This window comes from Aphelocoma coerulescens, chromosome 3, assembly GCF_041296385.1.
Source record: "Aphelocoma coerulescens isolate FSJ_1873_10779 chromosome 3, UR_Acoe_1.0, whole genome shotgun sequence".
NCBI classification, from domain to species: Eukaryota; Metazoa; Chordata; class Aves; order Passeriformes; family Corvidae; genus Aphelocoma; species Aphelocoma coerulescens.
The window spans coordinates 62020154-62040823 of NC_091016.1; the positions used below are offsets into that span (position 1 = coordinate 62020154).

General features: G+C 42.2%; 1 protein-coding gene across 6 annotated transcripts in view; it reads left to right on the forward strand.

The window, feature by feature from the left end:
• Nucleotides 1-20670, forward strand: part of ADGRG6 (adhesion G protein-coupled receptor G6) — a 117203-nt gene that overhangs the window by 37681 nt on the left and 58852 nt on the right. For all 6 annotated transcript variants that reach the window (XM_069010531.1, XM_069010534.1, XM_069010535.1 and 3 more), the window contains exons 3-4: nucleotides 10890-11231; nucleotides 16927-17547. In XM_069010531.1, coding sequence (XP_068866632.1) covers nucleotides 10890-11231; nucleotides 16927-17547 — 963 coding nt within the window. The remainder of the gene's footprint in view (nucleotides 1-10889; nucleotides 11232-16926; nucleotides 17548-20670) is intronic.

The following is a 20670-nucleotide window of genomic DNA, read 5'->3' on the forward strand; positions in this document are numbered from 1 at the left end:
AAACTGGATAATGCACAGACTGCAAGTAAGGACTTTTTCCCTCCAGTGACCCTGTTTTCTTTTGATCCTAATCTTCACAAAACTAGGGTCTATAAGGCTGAAATAGACAGTGTTCCAAGCTGGATTGCTTTTGCACTCTTAGAAAAATTCTTGGCCAAACAAAATTTGTTGTCCAGCACTTCACCAAGGTTGGATAAGTGCAGAAATGAAAGCAGATGGAGAGGTAAACTCATGCCTGAGAAAGAAGTGCTGAATATAATAGGAGAAAAGACAGGTTTTAGGGGTAAACGGTGACAATGGAGAGAAGTAGTGTGAGAAGCTAGAGGAAAATATGAATATTAGCACAGATTTTGGAGGCAAATTCTGGAATGTGTTAGTCATTTAAGAAAAAAAAAAATTAAAAAGACAAGTACAAACGTATGGGAGAAGATTATATAAAGAATGTTTCCTTCCCAAATCTGAAGTTAGGCTTTGTAGCTCTGCATCTGGCTGTGGCTTCAGCTGCCCACAAATGACTCATGAAGTCGTTTTGAAATTGTGTATTTCAGTACTTAGAGTTGTCTTCATGAGTTTATATAGTGGAATTTAGTGCTGGTACTCTAAAGAGACAAAATCAGTGGACAGAACAAGCTGGGCAATTAATTTTGTTTCATAGGGTGTAAGGTTTGCATGTACACAGGTCTTTCTGTGTGGTGCAATCATTAATAAGTCAGATACTGTTTCCCTTAGTCCCTTAGTATTAGGGCAGTCTTCAGATGATTCAGCATGGTGTAGAAAAGCCTAGGATAGGGTATTTTCTGCTTCACAGAAATTAAAAGGTGTATATGTAAAATTGTCAGGAAACTCCTACAAGAAAGGGAATGGTTTCATGGTTAGGAAAACTGGCAACCATGAGAGTGGGATTCTATCCCTGCTTTTACTGATAAGTTCCTATTAAAAGTGGCCAAATTGCTTTGATCAAAATTTTTATTGGGCAATAAATACTCATTTTTAAATTTTCTACAGTGGGCCAGATTGTCAGAGTGCTCTCCCAGATACAGTTTAAAGCCATTGGTGTGCTTTGCACGTATAAAACCCTGTACAAATACTAAGTAGTTAAGGAAAATCAGTAGTTTCATTTCTTTGGTGAGGAATCCAAAATCTATGGAAAGTTTTTCCATTTTTGCCCATTATATCCATGCCATGATAGGAAAAAGCCATTTCCCCTACAGTCTATTCCACTTCTGAAGTCAATTAACGTTTTTGAATCACTTAGGTAACTGGTGAAAGGTCTAACTAGCTCCAGAGGAATTTATTAATTTCCATTTTTAGTTTTGTGTTGAAGTGTCACCCTAAATACTTAAATATTCTTTATTATAGGAAGTGTGAGTATGATGCAGAAAAAAAAGTGATTATGAAATTAAAACCATACTCCAGTATATTCTCATGATGGAAACAAATGAATTACCCAGTGAAGTTTTCAATTTAGGAAATGTTGAAATGAAGTCTTCGATTTCACTATCTGAAAAGGGTGTTCATTTTGGTTTGGGAAAGGATAGAGGGGGAAAAAGAGAAAGACCTTTAGTGTATAAAATATATTTATAGTGAATTTCCTGTGGTCTATGGTGGTAAAAATTACTTGACAGGCAGATTCTGGGTATGTGGGGCTCCTAACCAGGTATATCGTAGCTAAATTTGTTCCCATTAAAATCAATAAAATATCTTGGATTGCTTCTAGAAATGTTTGTGGTGTATATTGCAACAAGTATTTGTTCTCCACAGGTCAGAACTGCTCTGGGCCAATGGGATTGCAAAATATCTGTCAGCTTTGGCTGACAGCCTAAGGTTGCCACAGCAATTTTTCTCTTTAATGAGTAAAATAGGTGATGTTTATAGAAAAATAACTGTCTCATGAGAAGCTGTGCAAAACGTTCCATTCAAAACCATTCTGTTTATATATAGTTTTGTTGTTTGTTTTCTTTTCTTTTTACTTACTACTGTGGACATTTGCATGAAAACAGGATATTTCTACTTCAAATTGCAGTCATGGACAGAATAGCTACTATACCAAAATGGAGCCAACCCACTTCAAAAAAAAAAAAAACCCAACTATTTTGCTTACCAAATCTGTTTCTTCTGTGTATGCAAAGTTTTGAGCACTTATTTTCCTACCTAAATTTAGGGGCTTGTTTTTTGCATTAGTTCTGTAAAACCAACAAAACAATATGGATGTAATAAAATAAGAATACATTCCTGCAAAGATTAAATTATTTTAAAAAATCATGAGTGACATTTATGTTTTAATATTTACAGTGACAGAAGGGATAAAAGTATTTTTGTTATATGTACTGGCTTTTTTTGTTTTTACACAGCCTAGAAACAATGATAAATACTCAAGAGAGAGAGATAAATAGAAAAGCTGAGTCCTGGTTTTGGTTGTTGATGATCAATAGAATTAATAAAGACAAGGAACATCAGTGTTCTCTTTGATGGACAAATTTGACTTTTTCAGACTCAGGTTGAGTGTAATATTCTACCAATTAGAGAGATACACTTTTACTGACAAGTAGCATATTTTCTCTGGTTCGGCAATGTCTTATAATGCCCTTAAGATTACTTCAGGTATCCCAGGATGAATGTGTGCATTAACAGCCATGCTCCTATATGTATTTACATCACTTAACACTTTAGTCCCTGGCTTTGGGTCCATCTGAGTGCCCAGGGAAAGTTCTCAACTGCCCAGAGAGCATTTGTTTCTCTGGCAGGAATGAGAAGCAGAGTGAGTGAGGTGTGCTGCCAAATCGTCAGCCCCTGTAAGCCCTCGTCCTAGCAATCAGGATCCTGGATAACTGAGTCTTCCAGCTGGAGGCAGCTCCAGCTGGAGCTGTCTTACAGATGCTCTGCCCTGTAGAGGCTCACTTGCTCTGGACTAGGAGACTGCCTGCAGTGGCTTGTGGCAGAGAGCATGCTTTTCCTGTTCGTCCTCCTCTCATTTAGGGTGGTTCTCTGAAAACTGATACCTGTGTCCTGGGTTGAGGTGTATTCTATTACCATCCTCATGAGCTGTTGAAATCAGGTGGGGCAGTGTTTCCTTGCCTCCTCCCCCCAGACTATCTTTCTGTTAATGGCCCATCATTGTCCTGCTGCATGACTCAGAGATAACTCCCTCCGGACTATCTTCTGTTAACGAGCCTAATCAACACTTGGCCTCATGACTCATTACCCTATTGTGAGATGCTCCACCCAGAGGGAGGAACCAAGCATCCCATCGTGGATATAATCTGGGACTCTGAGCACCAAAGATACTGGCTCCACTGGATTTCCAGAGGACAGGAGCTACACAGCCACCGCTGGACTTTCTGAGGAAGAGCAGACCCCTTCTACTACAGGATCACCACTTCAGAGGATTGCAGCCACCATTCCACCAGACTGCTACCACTACCCTGCCTAATAGGGACTCAGGTTGTATCTTGACTCTGTCAGTGTTTTCTTTTACTTTCTTTTCCTTTTCTTTAATTTCCATTAAATTGTTATTCTGACTTGGTGCTTCTCACTGGTTTGTTTTCAAACTAGTACATAATTTGGCGCCCAATGTGAGGCCTGCTCTGAGAGAAAGTCAGAATTACAATTTTGTATTCACCATGGTGCACAGCTTGTCTGCATGGGTACTGTATCTTTCTCTCTATATCTTTCCTCACATGGGGAACTACCTGCCTGTAGTATTACTCCTGTTAAAACCAGGGAATGGTATGAGAATTGCTTTAATGGTTTATTATGTCTATAGCATAATAACCTGCGAGGTGATGAATGCCATTCGGAAAATATACTCAGTTTTGTTTGGCTGTCCTAGTCTGGGCTCCTATTTCTGGGATCTCCTCAACAATCACACCCAGCCCCTGGTGGGAGGAGTAGAGAGTGGTTTCTTCCAGCCTTTCAGGCCAGGCACAGCAGTTTTTGAAAATATTGAACTCCCTCTGGATGTCAAAGATAGCATAAACTTGCTGTCAGTTCTGCTTTGTCTTCTCTGTACAGCCTGCACCATGTACACCATGCTCAGAATCAGAGCTATGGCACAGCATCCTCAGGATGAGGGAGGGAAGAAGAGCAGAGCAACAAACACCATGTCTGCACAGACTGTCGCAGAGAAGAAAGAAACCAAATGCAAAACAACAGCGTCCATGTCTACGCAGACTGACACAGAGGAGAAAGGAACCAAAAGCACCGTCAGCATCCCCACGCAAACCATCACTGAACCAGAACAGCCCAAACCGATTGCAGTTGCCCCCGTTCAGAAGAAGAAATCTAAAAGCAAACCAGTCCGCATAGTGACTGACGAGGATGCAGCAGGACCTTCGCACCCAGCAGAAGATGCAGAGCCAGAGATCATCACTCAGTCGCTATCCCTGGGTGAGCTGCGTGACCTGCGGAGGGAATTCACCCACCAGACGAATGAGTCCATCCTGACCTGGCTGCTCTGCATCTGGGACGCTGCAGCCAATGACACCATTCTGGACGGAAGTGAGGCCAGGCAACTGGTATCTCTGTCCCGGGATGTGGTCATTGACCAGGGGATTGGGAAAACCCAAGAAACTCTCAGCCTCTGGCGGCGACTGCTTACAAGTGTAAGGGACAGGTACCTTTGTAAAGAAGACCTCCAGGTACACCAAGGAAAATGGAGCACAATGGAACAAGGTATCCAGTGCCTGAGGGAATTGGCTGTGCTGGAGATCATTTTCTCAGAAGACGAGAGATTTCCTAAGAGCCCAGATGGTGTCCAGTGCACGTCACAGATGTGGTTGAGGTTCGCACGCCTTGGACCAGAGATATACTCCCGTTACCTGGCAACGCTGCAATGGAGGGAAGGTGAGGACAGGGTGGGCGTCTTGGTGAACAAGCTGAGGATTTACGAGGACACCGTCACAGCCCCGTTTCGCACCCATGTCTCATCCGTGGAAACAAGTCTTTTGGCTGAGCAAGTCCGGAGCTTGGTTGAAGAAGGCCATCAGAAATTGAAAAAGGAGCTTAAGGAAGAGATTTATCACATCTCGCCAGAACCAACAAGAGTCTCTGCCATTAGGAGCCGGCGCCCCCCAGCTAGGGAGAGAGGATACACCCCACGAGGTAATCTCTGGTTTTTCCTTCAGGAATATGGAGAAGACATGAGTAAATGGCATGGAAAACCTACCTCCTCCTTAGCAGCCAGGGTACGTGAACTAAAAAGAGGGACAACTACCACAAGAAGCGCATTTAGAGTCAACATTGCTCTGGTCTCTCACACACAGAACTCCAGACGATACCAGAATGATAGTATGACTGATCCTCTTGAAGGGACCTCAGGAACATATTCACCGGAAGGGAGCAACATGCACCAGAACCAGGAATAGAGGGGCCCTGCCTCTAGACAGGTAGAGGAGAGGGATAATTGGGTCTTTTGGACTGTGTGGGTCCGATGGCCTGGCACAGCTGACCCACAAAAATACACGGCTTTGGTTGACACAAGCGCTCAATGTACTCTGATGCCATCAAGGTATGTGGGAGCAGAACCCATTTCCATTTGTGGGGTGACAGGAGGATCCCAGCAGCTGACTGTACTGGAAGCTGAAGTGAGTTTAACTGGGAACGAGTGGCAGAAACACCCCATCGTGACTGGCCCGGAGGCCCCATGCATTCTCGGCATAGACTATCTCAGAAATGGATATTTCAAGGACCCAAAAGGACATCGTTGGGCTTTTGGGATAGCTGCTGTGGAGACAGAAGATATCAGACAACTGAGTACATTGCCTGGCCTCTCAGATGACCCGTCTGCCGTGGGACTGCTAAGAGTTGAAGAACAACAGGTACCAATCGCCACAGCAACAGTACACCGTCGGCAATACCACACCGACAGAGACTCTGTGGTTTCCTTCCATGAGATGATTCGTAAACTGGAGAGCCACGGGGTGGTCAGCAAGGTCCATTCACCTTTCAACAGCCCTATATGGCCAGTGCGTAAGTCCAACGGAGAATGGACACTGACGGTGGATTACCGTGGCCTGAATGAAGTCACACCACCATTGAGTGCTGCTGTGCCGGACATGTTGGAACTTCAGTACGAGCTGGAGTCCAAAGCAGCAAAGTGGTACTCCACTATTGACATTGCCAACGCCTTCTTCTCCATTCCTTTGGCAGCAGAATGCAGGCCCCAGTTTGCTTTCACCTGGAGGGGTGTGCAATACACCTGGAACCGACTGCCCCAGGGGTGGAAGCACAGTCTCACCATTTGCCATGGACTGATCCAGACAGCATTGGAAAAGGGTGAGGCCCCAGAACATCTGCAATACATCGACGACATCATCGTGTGGGGAAACACAGCAAAGGAAGTATTTGAGAAAGGAGATAAAATCATCCAGATTCTCCTGGAAGCTGGCTTTGCCATCAAAAGGAGCAAAGTCAAGGGACCTGCCCAAGAGATCCAGTTCCTGGGAGTAAAGTGGCAAGATGGACGACGTCAGATTCCCACCGAGGTCATCAACAAGATCACTGCGATGTCTCCACCGACCAGCAAGAAGGAAACACAAGCTTTCCTAGGCGCCATAGGTTTTTGGAGAATGCACATTCCTGAGTACAGCCAGATTGTGAGCCCTCTCTACCTGGTTACCCGCAAGAAGAACGATTTCCACTGGGGCCCTGAACAGCAGCAAGCCTTCGCCCAGATCAAACAGGAAATCGCTCATGCGGTAGCCCTTGGCCCAGTCAGGACAGGACCAGAGGTGAAGAACGTGCTCTACTCTGCAGCCGGGAGCCATGGTCTGTCCTGGAGCCTCTGGCAGAAGGTGCCTGGTGAGACTCGCGGCTGACCACTGGGATTCTGGAGCCAAAGCTACAGAGGATCTGAAGCCAACTGCACTCCCACAGAGAAGGAAATCTTGGCCGCCTATGAAGGAATCCAAGCTGCCTCAGAGGTAATCGGCACAGAGGCACAACTCCTCCTGGCACCCCGACTACCAGTGCTGGGGTGGATGTTCAAGGGAAAGGTTCCTTCCACGCATCACGCCACTGACACCACATGGAGCAAATGGATTGCTCTCATCACACAGCGTGCCCGTATTGGAAACCCGAATCACCCTGGGATTCTGGAAATTATAACAAACTGGCCTGAAGGTGAGACTTTTGGATTATCTTCTGAAGAAGAGGAAGAGCAAGTGACTCGTGCTGAGGAAGCCCCACCATATAATGAGCTACCGGAGACTGAAAGACGTTATGCCCTCTTCACTGATGGTTCCTGCCGAATCGTAGGTGTTAACCGGAAGTGGAAAGCTGCAGTATGGAGCCCCACACGACAAGTTGCACAAGCTACCGAGGGACAAGGTGGATCGAGTCAGGTTGCAGAGCTTAAAGCCGTCCAGCTGGCTTTGGATATTGCTGAACGAGAGAAGTGGCCGAGGCTCTATCTCTACACCGACTCGTGGATGGTAGCCAATGCTCTGTGGGGATGGCTGGTTCGCTGGAGAAAAGCCAACTGGCAGTGCAGAGGGAAACCCATCTGGGCCGCTGAGATTTGGCAGGACATCGCCGCCCGAGTAGAGAAGCTGACCGTGAAGGTTCGACACGTGGATGCGCACGTACCCAAGAGTCGGGCTAATGAAGAACATCGCAACAACGAGCAGGTGGACCGAGCTGCCAAGGTGAAAGTATCACAGGTGGATCTGGACTGGCAGCACAAGGGAGAATTATTCCTAGCTCGTTGGGCCCATGATGCTTCTGGTCATCAGGGGAGAGATGCAACATACCGATGGGCCTGTGACCGAGGGGTGGACCTTACCATGGACAGCATCTCACAGGTCATCCACAGTTGTGAGACCCGTGCTGCAATCAAACAGGCCAAGTGGGTGAAGCCTCTGTGGTACGGTGGACGATGGTCAAAGTACAGGTATGGGGAAGCCTGGCAAGTTGATTACATCACCCTTCCCCAAACCCGCCAAGGCAAGCGCTACGTGTTGACCATGGTTGAAGCAACCACTGGATGGCTGGAGACCTACCCTGTGCCTCATGCTACAGCCCGGAATACCATCTTGGGCCTGGAAAAGCAAGTCCTGTGGAGACATGGCACCCCTGACAGGATTGAGTCAGACAACGGGACTCATTTTAAGAACAGCCTCATCAACACCTGGGCCAGAGAACACGGTATTGAATGGATATATCACATTCCTTATCATGCACCAGCTGCTGGAAAAGTTGAACGCTGCAATGGACTACTTAAAACCACCCTAAAGGCACTTGGTGGGGGGACCTTCAAAAATTGGGAAGTGAACTTAGCAAAGGCCACCTGGATGGTCAATACCCGAGGGTCCATCAATCGAGCTGGTCCTGCCGAGTCTGAATCCTTGCACACAGTGGATGGAGATAGAGTCCCTGTGGTACACCTGAGAGGTATTTTAGGAAAGACTGTTTGGATTAATCCCACCTCAGGCAAAGGCAAACCCATCCGTGGGATTGTCTTTGCTCAAGGACCTGGTTGCACTTGGTGGGTAATGCAAAAAGATCGGGAAACCCGTTGTGTACCACAGGGAGACCTAATCTTAGGTGAGAACGGTGTGTAGGGTTTCATTGTATATATATATATATATATATATATATATATGTATGTGTGTTTAGAGTTTAAGAAGGTATTGATTTGAGATGATGTAGATGGTAATAGAATAAGGGGTGGATAATGTCCTGGGTTGAGGTGTATTCTATTACCATCCTCATGAGCTGTTGAAATCAGGTGGGGCAGTGTTTCCTTGCCTCCTCCCCCCAGACTATCTTTCTGTTAATGGCCCATCCTGCTGCATGACTCAGAGATAACTCCCTCCGGACTATCTTCTGTTAACGAGCCTAATCAACACTTGGCCCCATGACTCATTACCCTATTGTGAGATGCTCCACCCAGAGGGAGGAACCAAGCATCCCATCGTGGATATAATCTGGGACTCTGAGCACCAAAGATACTGGCTCCACTGGATTTCCAGAGGACAGGAGCTACACAGCCACCGCTGGACTTTCTGAGGAAGAGCAGACCCCTTCTACTACAGGATCACCACTTCAGAGGATTGCAGCCACCATTCCACCAGACTGCTACCACTACCCTGCCTAATAGGGACTCAGGTTGTATCTTGACTCTGTCAGTGTTTTCTTTTACTTTCTTTTCCTTTTCTTTAATTTCCATTAAATTGTTATTCTGACTTGGTGCTTCTCACTGGTTTGTTTTCAAACTAGTACAACCTGTCTGTGCAAAATCCACTGGATGAAGCCGTCGTCTGTTTGTACAACTGCAGGATTTATAGTCACCATACTAATAAGTAAATATTCCTTCTCTGGTTAATAAATGGAACACCAGGGTTGCAGTGCAGGTGAGCATAGTCCTCTGTCTGTAAAGATTTGAAGAGAAATTAAAAATGGACAGACTTTTTTTTGTACTACACAGATCAAGTTTTCGAATTCCAGGAACACCACTTCTTCCCAAAGCTACCTGCAAATCTTTCAGTCAGTCATTTTTTCTCATTTGAAAAAATAAGCATCCCACTGAACTTTCCTAGTGTAACCAACCTGTGTTTGTTTCTGAGAGCCGAAACAGTCTCTTTACCTCTTTGGGGCCATATGAATTTGTGCTTTGCAGATAAAAATTGTAAAAACTCTGTAAAATATACCTCCCAATTCTAAATGCAGATGTAAACTGCTTTTTTGGCATGCAGCTTCACAGGGTCAGGGTCCATTTGCTTGGGCCAAACACCATTTAAATATGACTGAAAAAATATCAGGACCCTGTCAGTGGAAAGAAACATCAAGGGCTTTTTGGAGAAATAAGTTGCATTTATTCCTATTTTATAACTGTTCTGTATGTAATTTTAACTCGACAACTTTTTAAGTTGTTTTTAGTTTAGGCAACTAATAATGTGTATTTTTTCATCCTTTTGGATTTGACATGGGATTGTGGCTTGATTAAATGCTTGCAAAGTAATTCAGCATAAATGAGCCAGTTAGTTTCTTTGGTTATTTCTTGGTGATATTCAGTTCCCACCTGTTTTGTTCAGTGCTGCCTTGGCAAACTGTTACAGATTTTAGCAGTAGGCAGTTCACGGTAATAATATCATATAATACACTAAGTAAATATGTGATAAATGAGCAAATGTAAACCAAACAAGAAATGCAACCCTGGGGACTAACTGGGCTTGAAATTCTCATGGGTAAACACAGCAGGTGAGCAAAGGAGTATGACAAATAGAGTAAGAATTTCTTAAAGCCTGACTGCCACAAATGTGTCAATGGAGCTGAGTCAGCATGGGAAGAACACAGTAATTTACTGTTGATTCAAAAGCCAGTAGCTCACTGCTACCCTTCTGGGTGATGTGGAATGCATTAGCTGGAAATGGAGATGACTAACCTTTGGGGACTGCTGCTTCTGCTGCTCTTCAGCCCAACTCTTGTGCTGTCCTTTCCAGGGACACTTCTCTGGAAACAACAGCATGTCATAGAGCTGCTGGGATAACCTACAGTCAGCATCAGACCATCAGCCAAAAAATGTGCATGATACTGTCATCTTTTTAGAAGTTTCAGTTTTAGAATTTGCCTTTCTGAACTGAAAAAAATTGCTTTCACTTTGCCTTTGTCAGGCCAATATACATGTTAAATATATATATTATGCACAAGTTAATATTTAGAATAATAATTTATATTTCTTTGCTATAGGATTTCTTACATAAAGTATGCTTTTGCTATACTATTCCTCCAACATTTTGCCCACTAGAAGCAGGGCCTTTTTCTGCCTTTCTGCCTCCCATCTCTGTTTATATTTTTCAGTATAGAAATACATTTAGTTATTGTGCTGATGGTTACTTTACTCTTAAGTTACATCTGCCTGACCTCCAGTTTTTCTCTGTTTTTATTGTCAGCTCATGGATGCTATGACTGTAGGACCGTGCTAACTGACTCCTCTGGAATTTTCACTTCTCCATGCTTCCCCAGTGACTATCCCAACAGCCAGGCGTGCAAGTGGATCATCCGAGCACCTCATGGATTTATCATACAGCTAACATTTATTGACTTTGACATTGAAGAAGCTCCGGGTTGCATTTATGATTCACTGACATTAGACAATGGAGAAAGCCCAATGAACCTTTGCGGCATCACTGCCAAAGGATTATCCTATAATTCTACTGGAAATGAAATGATTGTGTCATTTAAAAGCGACTTCAGTATCCAAAAGAAAGGTTTTAATGCCAGCTATGTAAGAAGTAAGTAAATCCAAAGCATTTCATCCCATTACAGATGTTATAAGGAAATGTCCTGTAAGGATTAGAATGACATTTCCCAAAGGAATCAAGTCCTCCATGAGAAGAGAATGAGTGGGTGAGGCTGCATTTCACAGGCTACAGGGTTATCTTGTATCTTTTGTTAGCTAATTTATTTTTCTTTAGATCAAAATTATTTTATTCTAGGACATGACCAGAAGTGTGTTAGAAAAACTCTTCACATGCAAAGATTTTAGGCTTAACAGTTCTTTCTCTGCCAGTTTATGCTGGAGGATTTGGAAGCAGGATAACTGTCCTTCAGGTCAGCACACCTGCAGAGGGACATAGAAACCTAAAGGAGAGCGTGAGAGGGAACTCTAGTTGAGCCAGAAGGAAGATCAGCCCGAACCTCTGGCCCAAAGTAACTCCCAACAGTGGAGTTTGTGCAGAAAGCAGAACTTACCAGAGTTCATCCAGCCTCTGGAACAAACTCCCAGGGATGAACTGACATTGCAAAATGGCTACCTGTCATTCCAGTTCCTTGACCTTTTTTCTCCTTCCTTAAATACATACCAATGGTTTTAAAGGTTTTAAAAAGACACTCATGCTTTTTTTCCTAGAAGATAAGTGTACAAATAACTTCTGGTTGGTGTTTGGCTTTTTGTTTAGAGCATTAATTAGAATTAATTGGACAGTAAATTAGACAGTAAAGGGCAATGAGGTACAAAGGGCATTAGGACAGTCACTGACAAACCCCATATGTGGCTCACTGTTTATTCCACTTCAAGGTTATAGTTTCCCATTTCATGCTCTCAGTAGACTTCTTTTTTGTAGAAGTTAAGCTGAATACCTGTATTGCATTGAGCTTTTGTATTATTGTAGCACAGTTATGTTCTGCAGGTTGGCTGGCTCTGAAAACACAGAACAGGGAAGTTTGGCAATTCTCTCTTCAGCCACAAACACACCTTCCTCATGGTTATTTTAAAAATATTTATTACACATATCACTTATTTTAAAATAATTAAGATAGTAACTCCCAGGAATCATAAGACAAAAGTAGGCATGATTATATAATCAAAATCTGTGTGCCATCCTGAAAAGAAGAAAGGTAACAGCACAGAGGAGCTAAAAATACTTCTCTCTACTGAGGTCCTTTCATGCCGACAAAATAAATGCAATAATAATTCTAGGAGCATCTGTTTTCTTCTGAAAGTCAAAGCAAATTTTCTGAAAAGCTTCTCTATTTGAATGAACAAAACTATTTCTGTATGGTAAGAAGTTGTAATATCAAATGGATCATAAAAAATCATATGTGGTCAGATTATGCAAAATGATTTATTTCTTTATTCTTCTTTAATATTTTAATGTTTAATTATGACTGTAAGGGATGAGTTTCAATTAGAATTGAAAGATGCAATGTTGACCCTAGCTGTGTTTAATGAGGAGGAGAGGAAAGGTCCACAAACGTAGGTAGAGAACCCTTTGTGTATATATACCTACATGAATATATACACAGGTACATATACATGTACAAAAGTAAGGTACTTTTATGGAAGCAAGAGTATTACCTCCATGCCAAATTGAATAGTACCTTATGCTCATGGATAGCACCATCAAAATTAAATAGTCTTGGAAAATGCCCTTTTATTTTGAAAAAGAAGACTATTCTCCACTGTGAGTAAAATTATTGAAGACCTTCACCAATGACATATATTTTAATACTTCACATATATATTAGCTCAGAAGCTCTGTGTTAAGGCTTGCTGTTAAGCATCTAGGCTGAGGCAGGCTTCATTTGATTTTATTACTCCAAATGTGCAACTTTCACCTGACATCTTGATTTTGACTGGATGCTGAGAGAGCTGGCTGCATTCCTCTAGAGCAAGTTATAACTATATTCTTCTTATTGCTCGCAGGTGTGCAATTATGTTACTTCCAGAACATAGTTACAGACAAAGACAATAGTAACACTTAACCTGGAAATGGATACAGAAAAGGGTCTTGGAAAAGGGATCATAATGTTCTGCTTTCCTTTCAAGTTACAAAAGCATGTGGACCATAGGACATCAGTGTGCACACACACTGAAATGACAACACATCCACATGGCAGATGTCAGTACTATGCTCTGCTATGCTTGCAAAGAGTTCCCAAAGCCATCTGAGAGATTGCACACCCCTTCACTTCAGATCATGTGAAAAATTGCACACACCCTCACTTCACATGAAGTTTCAAAGCTTGTACTTCAAGCTGACACTGTTTTTAACTACTAAAAATGTGGTACGGGAGAAAAAGCATTAATTTCTCCCAGAATAAGGGGAATACTGCTGTATTTTTTTCCATTTCTCAGAATTTATAATTTTTAAATAGTAAAATTAATTATTTTGTTCAATTTTGAATTTCACAAAGCAATGCAAAGCTGGAAAGTAAAAGGCCATTCAAAGACACACAATTTACTATCTGGAAACATAGTTTAAAAATACATTAGTGGTACATACATCCTAATGTGCAGTATGTACAAAAGACAAAATACATGTGGGGAAAGACAGACATAAGAGAGTGAGTTGTGGGAGGGAATTAGTTTAGGAATAGAACAGCTTTTGTGTGGCTGCTCAGTTTTCTGTAAGAACAGTTTCAAACTGAGTTTTGCAGAGTCCTGTTGTCCATATCAAGTTGGGCACCCACACAAATATTTGTTTCCTGCTTGCCACCTCCTGCAGCACACCAATAGCAGATGGATGGGCCGTATCCTCAGCTCCAGTAAACCAGTGCAGCTTTGCCAGTCTTGGGGGAATTATGTCAATTTACACCAGCTGAGGGTCTGTCATGGTAAATAATTTCCTAGTAACACTTAACTACGTAAGTAATAACTCTACCAGTAAGTAGAAGTCACTCAGTCACCAAAAGGGGAGGAAGAAGAGCCAACAGACCTGTGTTAGTACAGAAATGCTTGAGGCAATGTCATGTAAATTTAGCATACAGTTAAGCAGGACTGCAGTAGCCCAGATTAAAAAGCACAATTCACTGAGGTAGTAACAACACACTCTCAAACACGTGCTTGATATGTGGACACTTGCAGACCTCGCTAAAGTTTGACACATTTCTTCCAGCATCAGTGACAGAATAGATGAAAGCAGGGGAGCTAGAAACAGCAGAAGGCACCTCTTAAGCACCAAACTATACTGAAAAGCCCATCAGCTGGTAGGAGACCAGTGTTTCCTGCAAGGGATTGTAAAATAGATTCTAAAGACTCCAGTCTTGCTTATGCACGAAGGGTGGTATGAGATGTGAGACAGTGAGATGCAAGTAAGGTTTGTACATTCTTCATGAGAAAATGTGTCAAAAAACCCTATGCCCATTGTAATCCAGTTATCACAGAATAGTCTGAGTTGGAAGCGACCCAGAAGAATCATCCAGTTCAGCTCTGAAGTGAATGGCCCACACAGGGATCCAACCCACAACCTTGGCATTATTAGCACCATCCACTAACCAATTGAGCTACTCTCAGGATCTTCCTAAGAGAAAAAATTTAACATCATTCTGAAAGTATTCTGGAACACCTGGATGAGTATTGCAAGAGTATATGTATATTGTTCCTCAGAGAATAACCAGTTTCTCTGATATAAACATTCATCAGTGTGATGACTGACTGTGCAACAGGAATCAGGAAAGAGATCTGCACTTAATATTGATGGCAGGATTCAGCTTTCTCCATGTGGACAAAATACTTGTTAGTTTTGTCTTTTCAGTATATGGGGAAGGTGCCAGTGGTTAAATCTGTATGATGAATACAGCAAAGTTGAGTAGACTTTTTCAGTATGGGAGCAAAGTCCCGTTTATTTCTCTTTCTATACTGTTTAAATGTGACCAGGTGGTCCATAAGTTTCCTGACCACCATAACACAGGCTAGATGGTGCTTATATGAATAAGCTTTCTTCTTTTTCAAGTCTTGAATCCTTACGCTTCTTCTGGAACACTTTCCATGTTACGCAAAGTAGCTTACAGTATAATTAACCCACTAAAAAATGCCCCTGTTTTCAGGTTGAACGCTTATTTCTATCTATAAAATCATTACAGCATGCTTTTTCCCTTGGGGAGAAAAATAAATCTATGAAGTAAATCCAGTAGCTATAAAAGCCCAGTGTTTTTCTCTCTTCCCTCCTGTTAGGCAGTTGCTGGGTTGGCAGATAATGTGCAATGCTTTATGTTATTTTACTATGTAATATGTTGGTCAAATTATGTTCTTGTGTATATCCAAATATGGTAATTTGGAACTCAGAGTCGTTGCAAGCAGCTGGCAAAGGGAACTTGCAGTACCACAGACAACATAGAATCCTTATACCCCATATATCCGTGTCTTTTCCTGGGTATGGCGTGACGGTTACCCTTCCCTCATGTCTCACCCTCTCATATTTGAAAGGGTTTTATTTCATTCTGAGGAGAGAATACATGTATTAATTAGTGTAAGTGTTGTGACATCACTGAAAAAACCCAGAGCAGGCTGGGAATTAACTACTGTGGCAGTTATTCTTCAGGTTCTGCAAGAAACAGTTTAACTTCCAGTATACACACTGTGAAAATGTGTAAGAGGTAGCAGACATTTGCAAGAGATACAGTCTGATGCAGAACTGTGGAGCCAGAAGTAAAAGCGAGGGCTGTTGCAATCTGTACCAGACACCTTTGCATGTCTGGTAGCCAGAAACTTTTCTGTGGACAAATTTGCTGGAACAATTGTGCTGCCATAAATGTGCCAATAAAACTGAGCATATTAACATTTTATTTTGAAAAATAATGTTCTCCAAAATAGAGTGAACAGAATTGTCATAAATGTACTCATAGAGAAAAAGTATATGTCATGTGATACCTTTTCTTCATTTGGTGGCTGCCATTTTGCCCATGCAAGTGAGAATGCTTAATAACAATTAGAGCAATTCTGCCTAAATACCCTTACAGCAATACATAAATAGCAGTAGGAGTAGAAATTTCTGGATACTTGTGCAAAATCCAAAACTGCTGACCCAACTGTTAGCAAATCGGGAACAGCTTGGATATAAATATTCATAAACACACAATTGCATTATTTGACCAGAAAGCTGCTGGGGACAAAATGAGAAGATGCCTAATTTCTGCTGCGCAGAAACACCCATTAGCTGAATTCAGCAACAAAAGGCTTCAGTTTGCCAAGGAATGTAATGGGGTCGTTCTTCTATTGCAATATTCAAAAGAAGGAAGGCCTGAACTTCACTGGTGTATTGCATTCATGCAGACAAGTAATTAAAATAATACATTTTAAAAGCAAGTCATACTGTGTTTTTCAAATAACTGGTTTATTCCATTGCATAATGCATCCTTACTAGATGAATGAGAAGTAATTTTTATAAAGTGAGCTGAAGCAGAGTTGGAAGTCATTAGGTAATACATACTAATATTGCTCTTAATGCAACTTACGGGGTGGTTGTTAACTGGGTGTCACACAGCATTCTCTGTGCCATTGAAAGGATCGCTGCATATTTTCGGCTGAGTGCACTCCTAAGTCAAATTCCCCTTGGTGTGTGCTGTTGGTATATTACAGTGATAAAAATGACCTGATAAATGTTTGTTTTAATGAATGTTACTTTAACCCCTGCTGCCAGTCTGCCTTTATTCCTATATGATTAATTTTTTGTTGTTGTTGATTTACTTATCTGCTCTTGGTTCTAGTTGCTGTGTCTCTGAGGAATCAGAAAGTCATCATTCCCCAGGTTCCCGACATCGATGCTGTGTCTGTGGCAGAGACCGTCTCAGTGCCAGAGCTTAGACAGTTCACACTGTGCTTTGAAGCAACCAAGGGCAACAGCGATGACAACGACGACTGGAAGGTTTTCTCCTACACTGATGCATTGTTGACAGAACTCCTCAGCTTCGGGAAGACCACAAAAGGCCATTTTCTGTCCATCTCAGGCACACAGTGCATCCTTAAGAATGCATTGCCCCGAAATGCAGAGTTTTTCACAGGAACCTTTCAGCAGCTGTGTGTTGTATGGGATAGCTTCTCGGGCAGTATAGGTATATATGCCAAAAGCACCTATCATGTAGTGAACTGTCCAGAGATCTTTGACAAAGTTATCCCTGGAGATGGGAGGCTGGTGCTGGGCTCTAACAGCAATGAAGTGAGTTCTCTAAATGGGGACATTTACAACTTCCGCCTCTGGAATTTCACCATGAATGCGCAAACACTGGCCAACCTCAGCTGTGATGTGAAAGGAAACATTGTAGACTGGGAAAATGAATTCTGGAGTATTCCAACTTCAGCACTGAAAGCAGAAAACAATTTGAGTTGTGGTGAGTATGCCTTGCCAAAACTTTTTTGCTTATTTTCCCCCCACACTTCTGTATTGTGCTGAACATATCACATACCAAGATGGAAAAAAATGAGAGCATTCCCGTGAAAGAAAAATAGCTAGGTCTTACCTTTACTATACTTTAGCTCTACTCTCACCATATACAGAGCCTTTGAAAGGGTCCAGAGTTGATTCCTTAAACAAAAAGAACAAGTCTCCTAAGCGTATTGAGTTGCTGTTTGAAATGATCTGCAGATCAAACTTTTTCCGAAACGCTCCTTATTGGTTCATACAAAAGGGAGATAATGGCAACTACCTGCTGGCCTCAAATAAGATTACTGTGGTCTCTAGAGAAAAAAAAAGTGTATTAGCTAATTAATTACTAAATGGTTTTGTACCTGCTCTTTGGTCCTTTGATTAGCCAGAGGAGCCCTTGCTAGCCTTGTGCTGTGTATGCAGAGCCAGCAAAAGCAGTGACAAAAACAGTGCATAGGAGACAGCAAACTAGAAGAAAACACTAAATTAGAGGAAGCGGACACAAAGGAAGAGTTTAGGATCAAAATCATCAGATTTTTTCTTTATGATGATGTATTATCAGTCCTTCTTTTAACTGGTAATTACTGAAAATCTTTTTTCCTGTAGATTACTCCAGAAGATAAATTTCAATACATTTACCAGCCTATTCTCATTTCATGGCTCAGACACTTGGTTCACATAAATGTCCTGGAGTACTTTTATGTATATGTGACAGAGCATTTGTCAGCATTCTGCAAATCCTTTAGATTTAACTTTAGAAGAGAAGCTGGCACCTCTGAGGCATGCTAGTTTCTGTATCTAATAGTTCATGAGGGAGTAAGGTGGCTAAAAAAGCTGCCTTGCTTGCTTTATGGTACTCATATCAAAGTGTGGGATACTCATTGACAGCTAGAACTACTGAGAAAGATCTCATCATGCCTCTGCTAAAAAAAATTAAGCAACACCTCTATAAAAGCACAAGCAACTAGGTGCCTTCACTTTTCTACCAGAACAAAGAAAAGGCTGATTTGACTGCAACTGGTGAACATGTTCTGGACAAAAAAAAAAAGTTTCTATTTAGTCAGTACAAACTGATCTGATAGAAGATAACTTCCCAAAAAATCTTAGTCTTCTTACACTGTTACACCATGATGACTACCATAACACTTTTACCAAACAATCTACCAAGATCTCTGTAAAAGCTGCAGTCTCATTTAATTTTGACCACAGTAGGAGTCTTGTTCTTCCTTCTGTTAAAGATTGTGCAGTCCTATGACACAAATATAATATCACAGCTGTGGTCATAGAAACAATAGAATTATTTTCATTCCACACCTTTATTCCTTGGGATGTGAGTGATCAGTTGTTTTCCTGCAGCAGAACATTGTTTTAGAAAAAGTATATTAGTGTTCCTACTTTAGGCCCAGTATCTTTACAGGTCATTTAAAATGTATCCACATATAAACATTGTTGTTGCCTCTAAATAAGACTACCAGGAAACTAACTCACTAGCCAGTCTTATTCTTTCCTTGAAGTGAAATCATCCCCTGTGATACAAGCTTTCCTGAGCCACAGTATTTTCTAAAAGAAAATTCTGGGTGCAGTGCCATTTCAGAGATGGTTACTAATCCCAGAGATGAAATTGTTAGAATTGTCTTCCTTCCCTCCTCTCAAGTAAAAGCCTTCTTTGTAAAACCAGCCTTCAACAGGAGAGTTGATGAGTCAGACTATCAACCATGAATAAACCACTGACATTGAGGAGCTGACTCTGATTAGGCTTCATTTAACAGCAGTGAAAGGATTTATGCAGAAAAGAGTTTTTCGCACAGCTCCAATAATGCTTCACCAGGAAGTGCCTTGTATCTTAAAAAAAAGCAAACCAAGCATTTAGCAGTGATCTCAACACATCTTTGCCTGAACAGTGCTTACATTTTCAAGGGGTATTATTTTCATGGTTTTTCAGACAAAGCTTTTACAAGTAGATTTATGGAGCATAAAACACTGGCAAATTGTTTCAGATAATCTTTTCATAGTTTTAGCTTTTATTAGCTTATTCCTTAGACTAATGTTTTCACAGCTGTACAGCCGTGGTGCAGTGCTTGTGTAAGACATGACAGAATTCTGTTTTTATTGCCATATCTTTATGCAGATTGCATTTAAAGGTATACATACACAGCCTAGGTATCTGGACTCACTGTAAAACAAGTAGCCTAGGCAGTGATAGAAGTGTATGGCTATTGACCAGTTCAGAGTTCAGTACAGGCAAACTGAGGAGCATTTAATCAGCTTCTGGTTCTTATTCTGAAGCCTGCACTGGCTACAGCTGTAGCAGGTTATGATCTACTCATTTTAAGAGTGACATGGCTGCATATCTGTCCATGCCTGCAAGTGCTTTTTTTTTTCATGTGCATTTTATGAGTCCTTCATTTCCAAGGCAAAAGGAATCCTTAATTTCACTCTCAGATTTAGCTCAGTGTGGGATGTGTCTGCCTTAGGCAGCTGGGCAGTGTTTCAGGCTAAGCTAATTGCCCTCAGTGCTCTTTATGAATAGTGGAATCAAAAAGGCTATTCCACAGGTCAGTGCATCTCATGCTGGAGAAGATGTCTCAGCGAAGTCAAAATTCTTTTGCTGTAGGAGTGCCTGTTCCTCTCCACTGACTATAAAGAAAGTCTAGCAGATACGGATGTCTGAGTTTTAGACATTTGGAGTGCGATGTATCACACAACATGTCTGTAATACAGGTCCATGGGGTCACGTGTCCTGTCAGCAAATCTGCTCCAGAATGGGCTCCTGTCTTCATGGGTCAACAGGTCCTTCCAAGAGCCTGCTCCAATGTCAGCTTTCCATGGGGTAACAGCCACCTTCAGGCATCCACCTGCTCCAGCATGGGGTCCTCCACAGGCTGCAGGTGGATCTCTGCTCCACCCTGGACCTCCATGGGCTGCAGGGGCACAGCTGCCTCACCATGGTCTGCACTGCGGGCTGCAGGGGAATCTCTGCTCTAGTGCCTGGAGCACATCCTGCCTCTTCCTTCTCCACTGACCTTGGTGTCTGTGGGGTTTTGCTCTCACATTCTCACTCCTCTCTTGGCTACAACTGCTGCTGTGC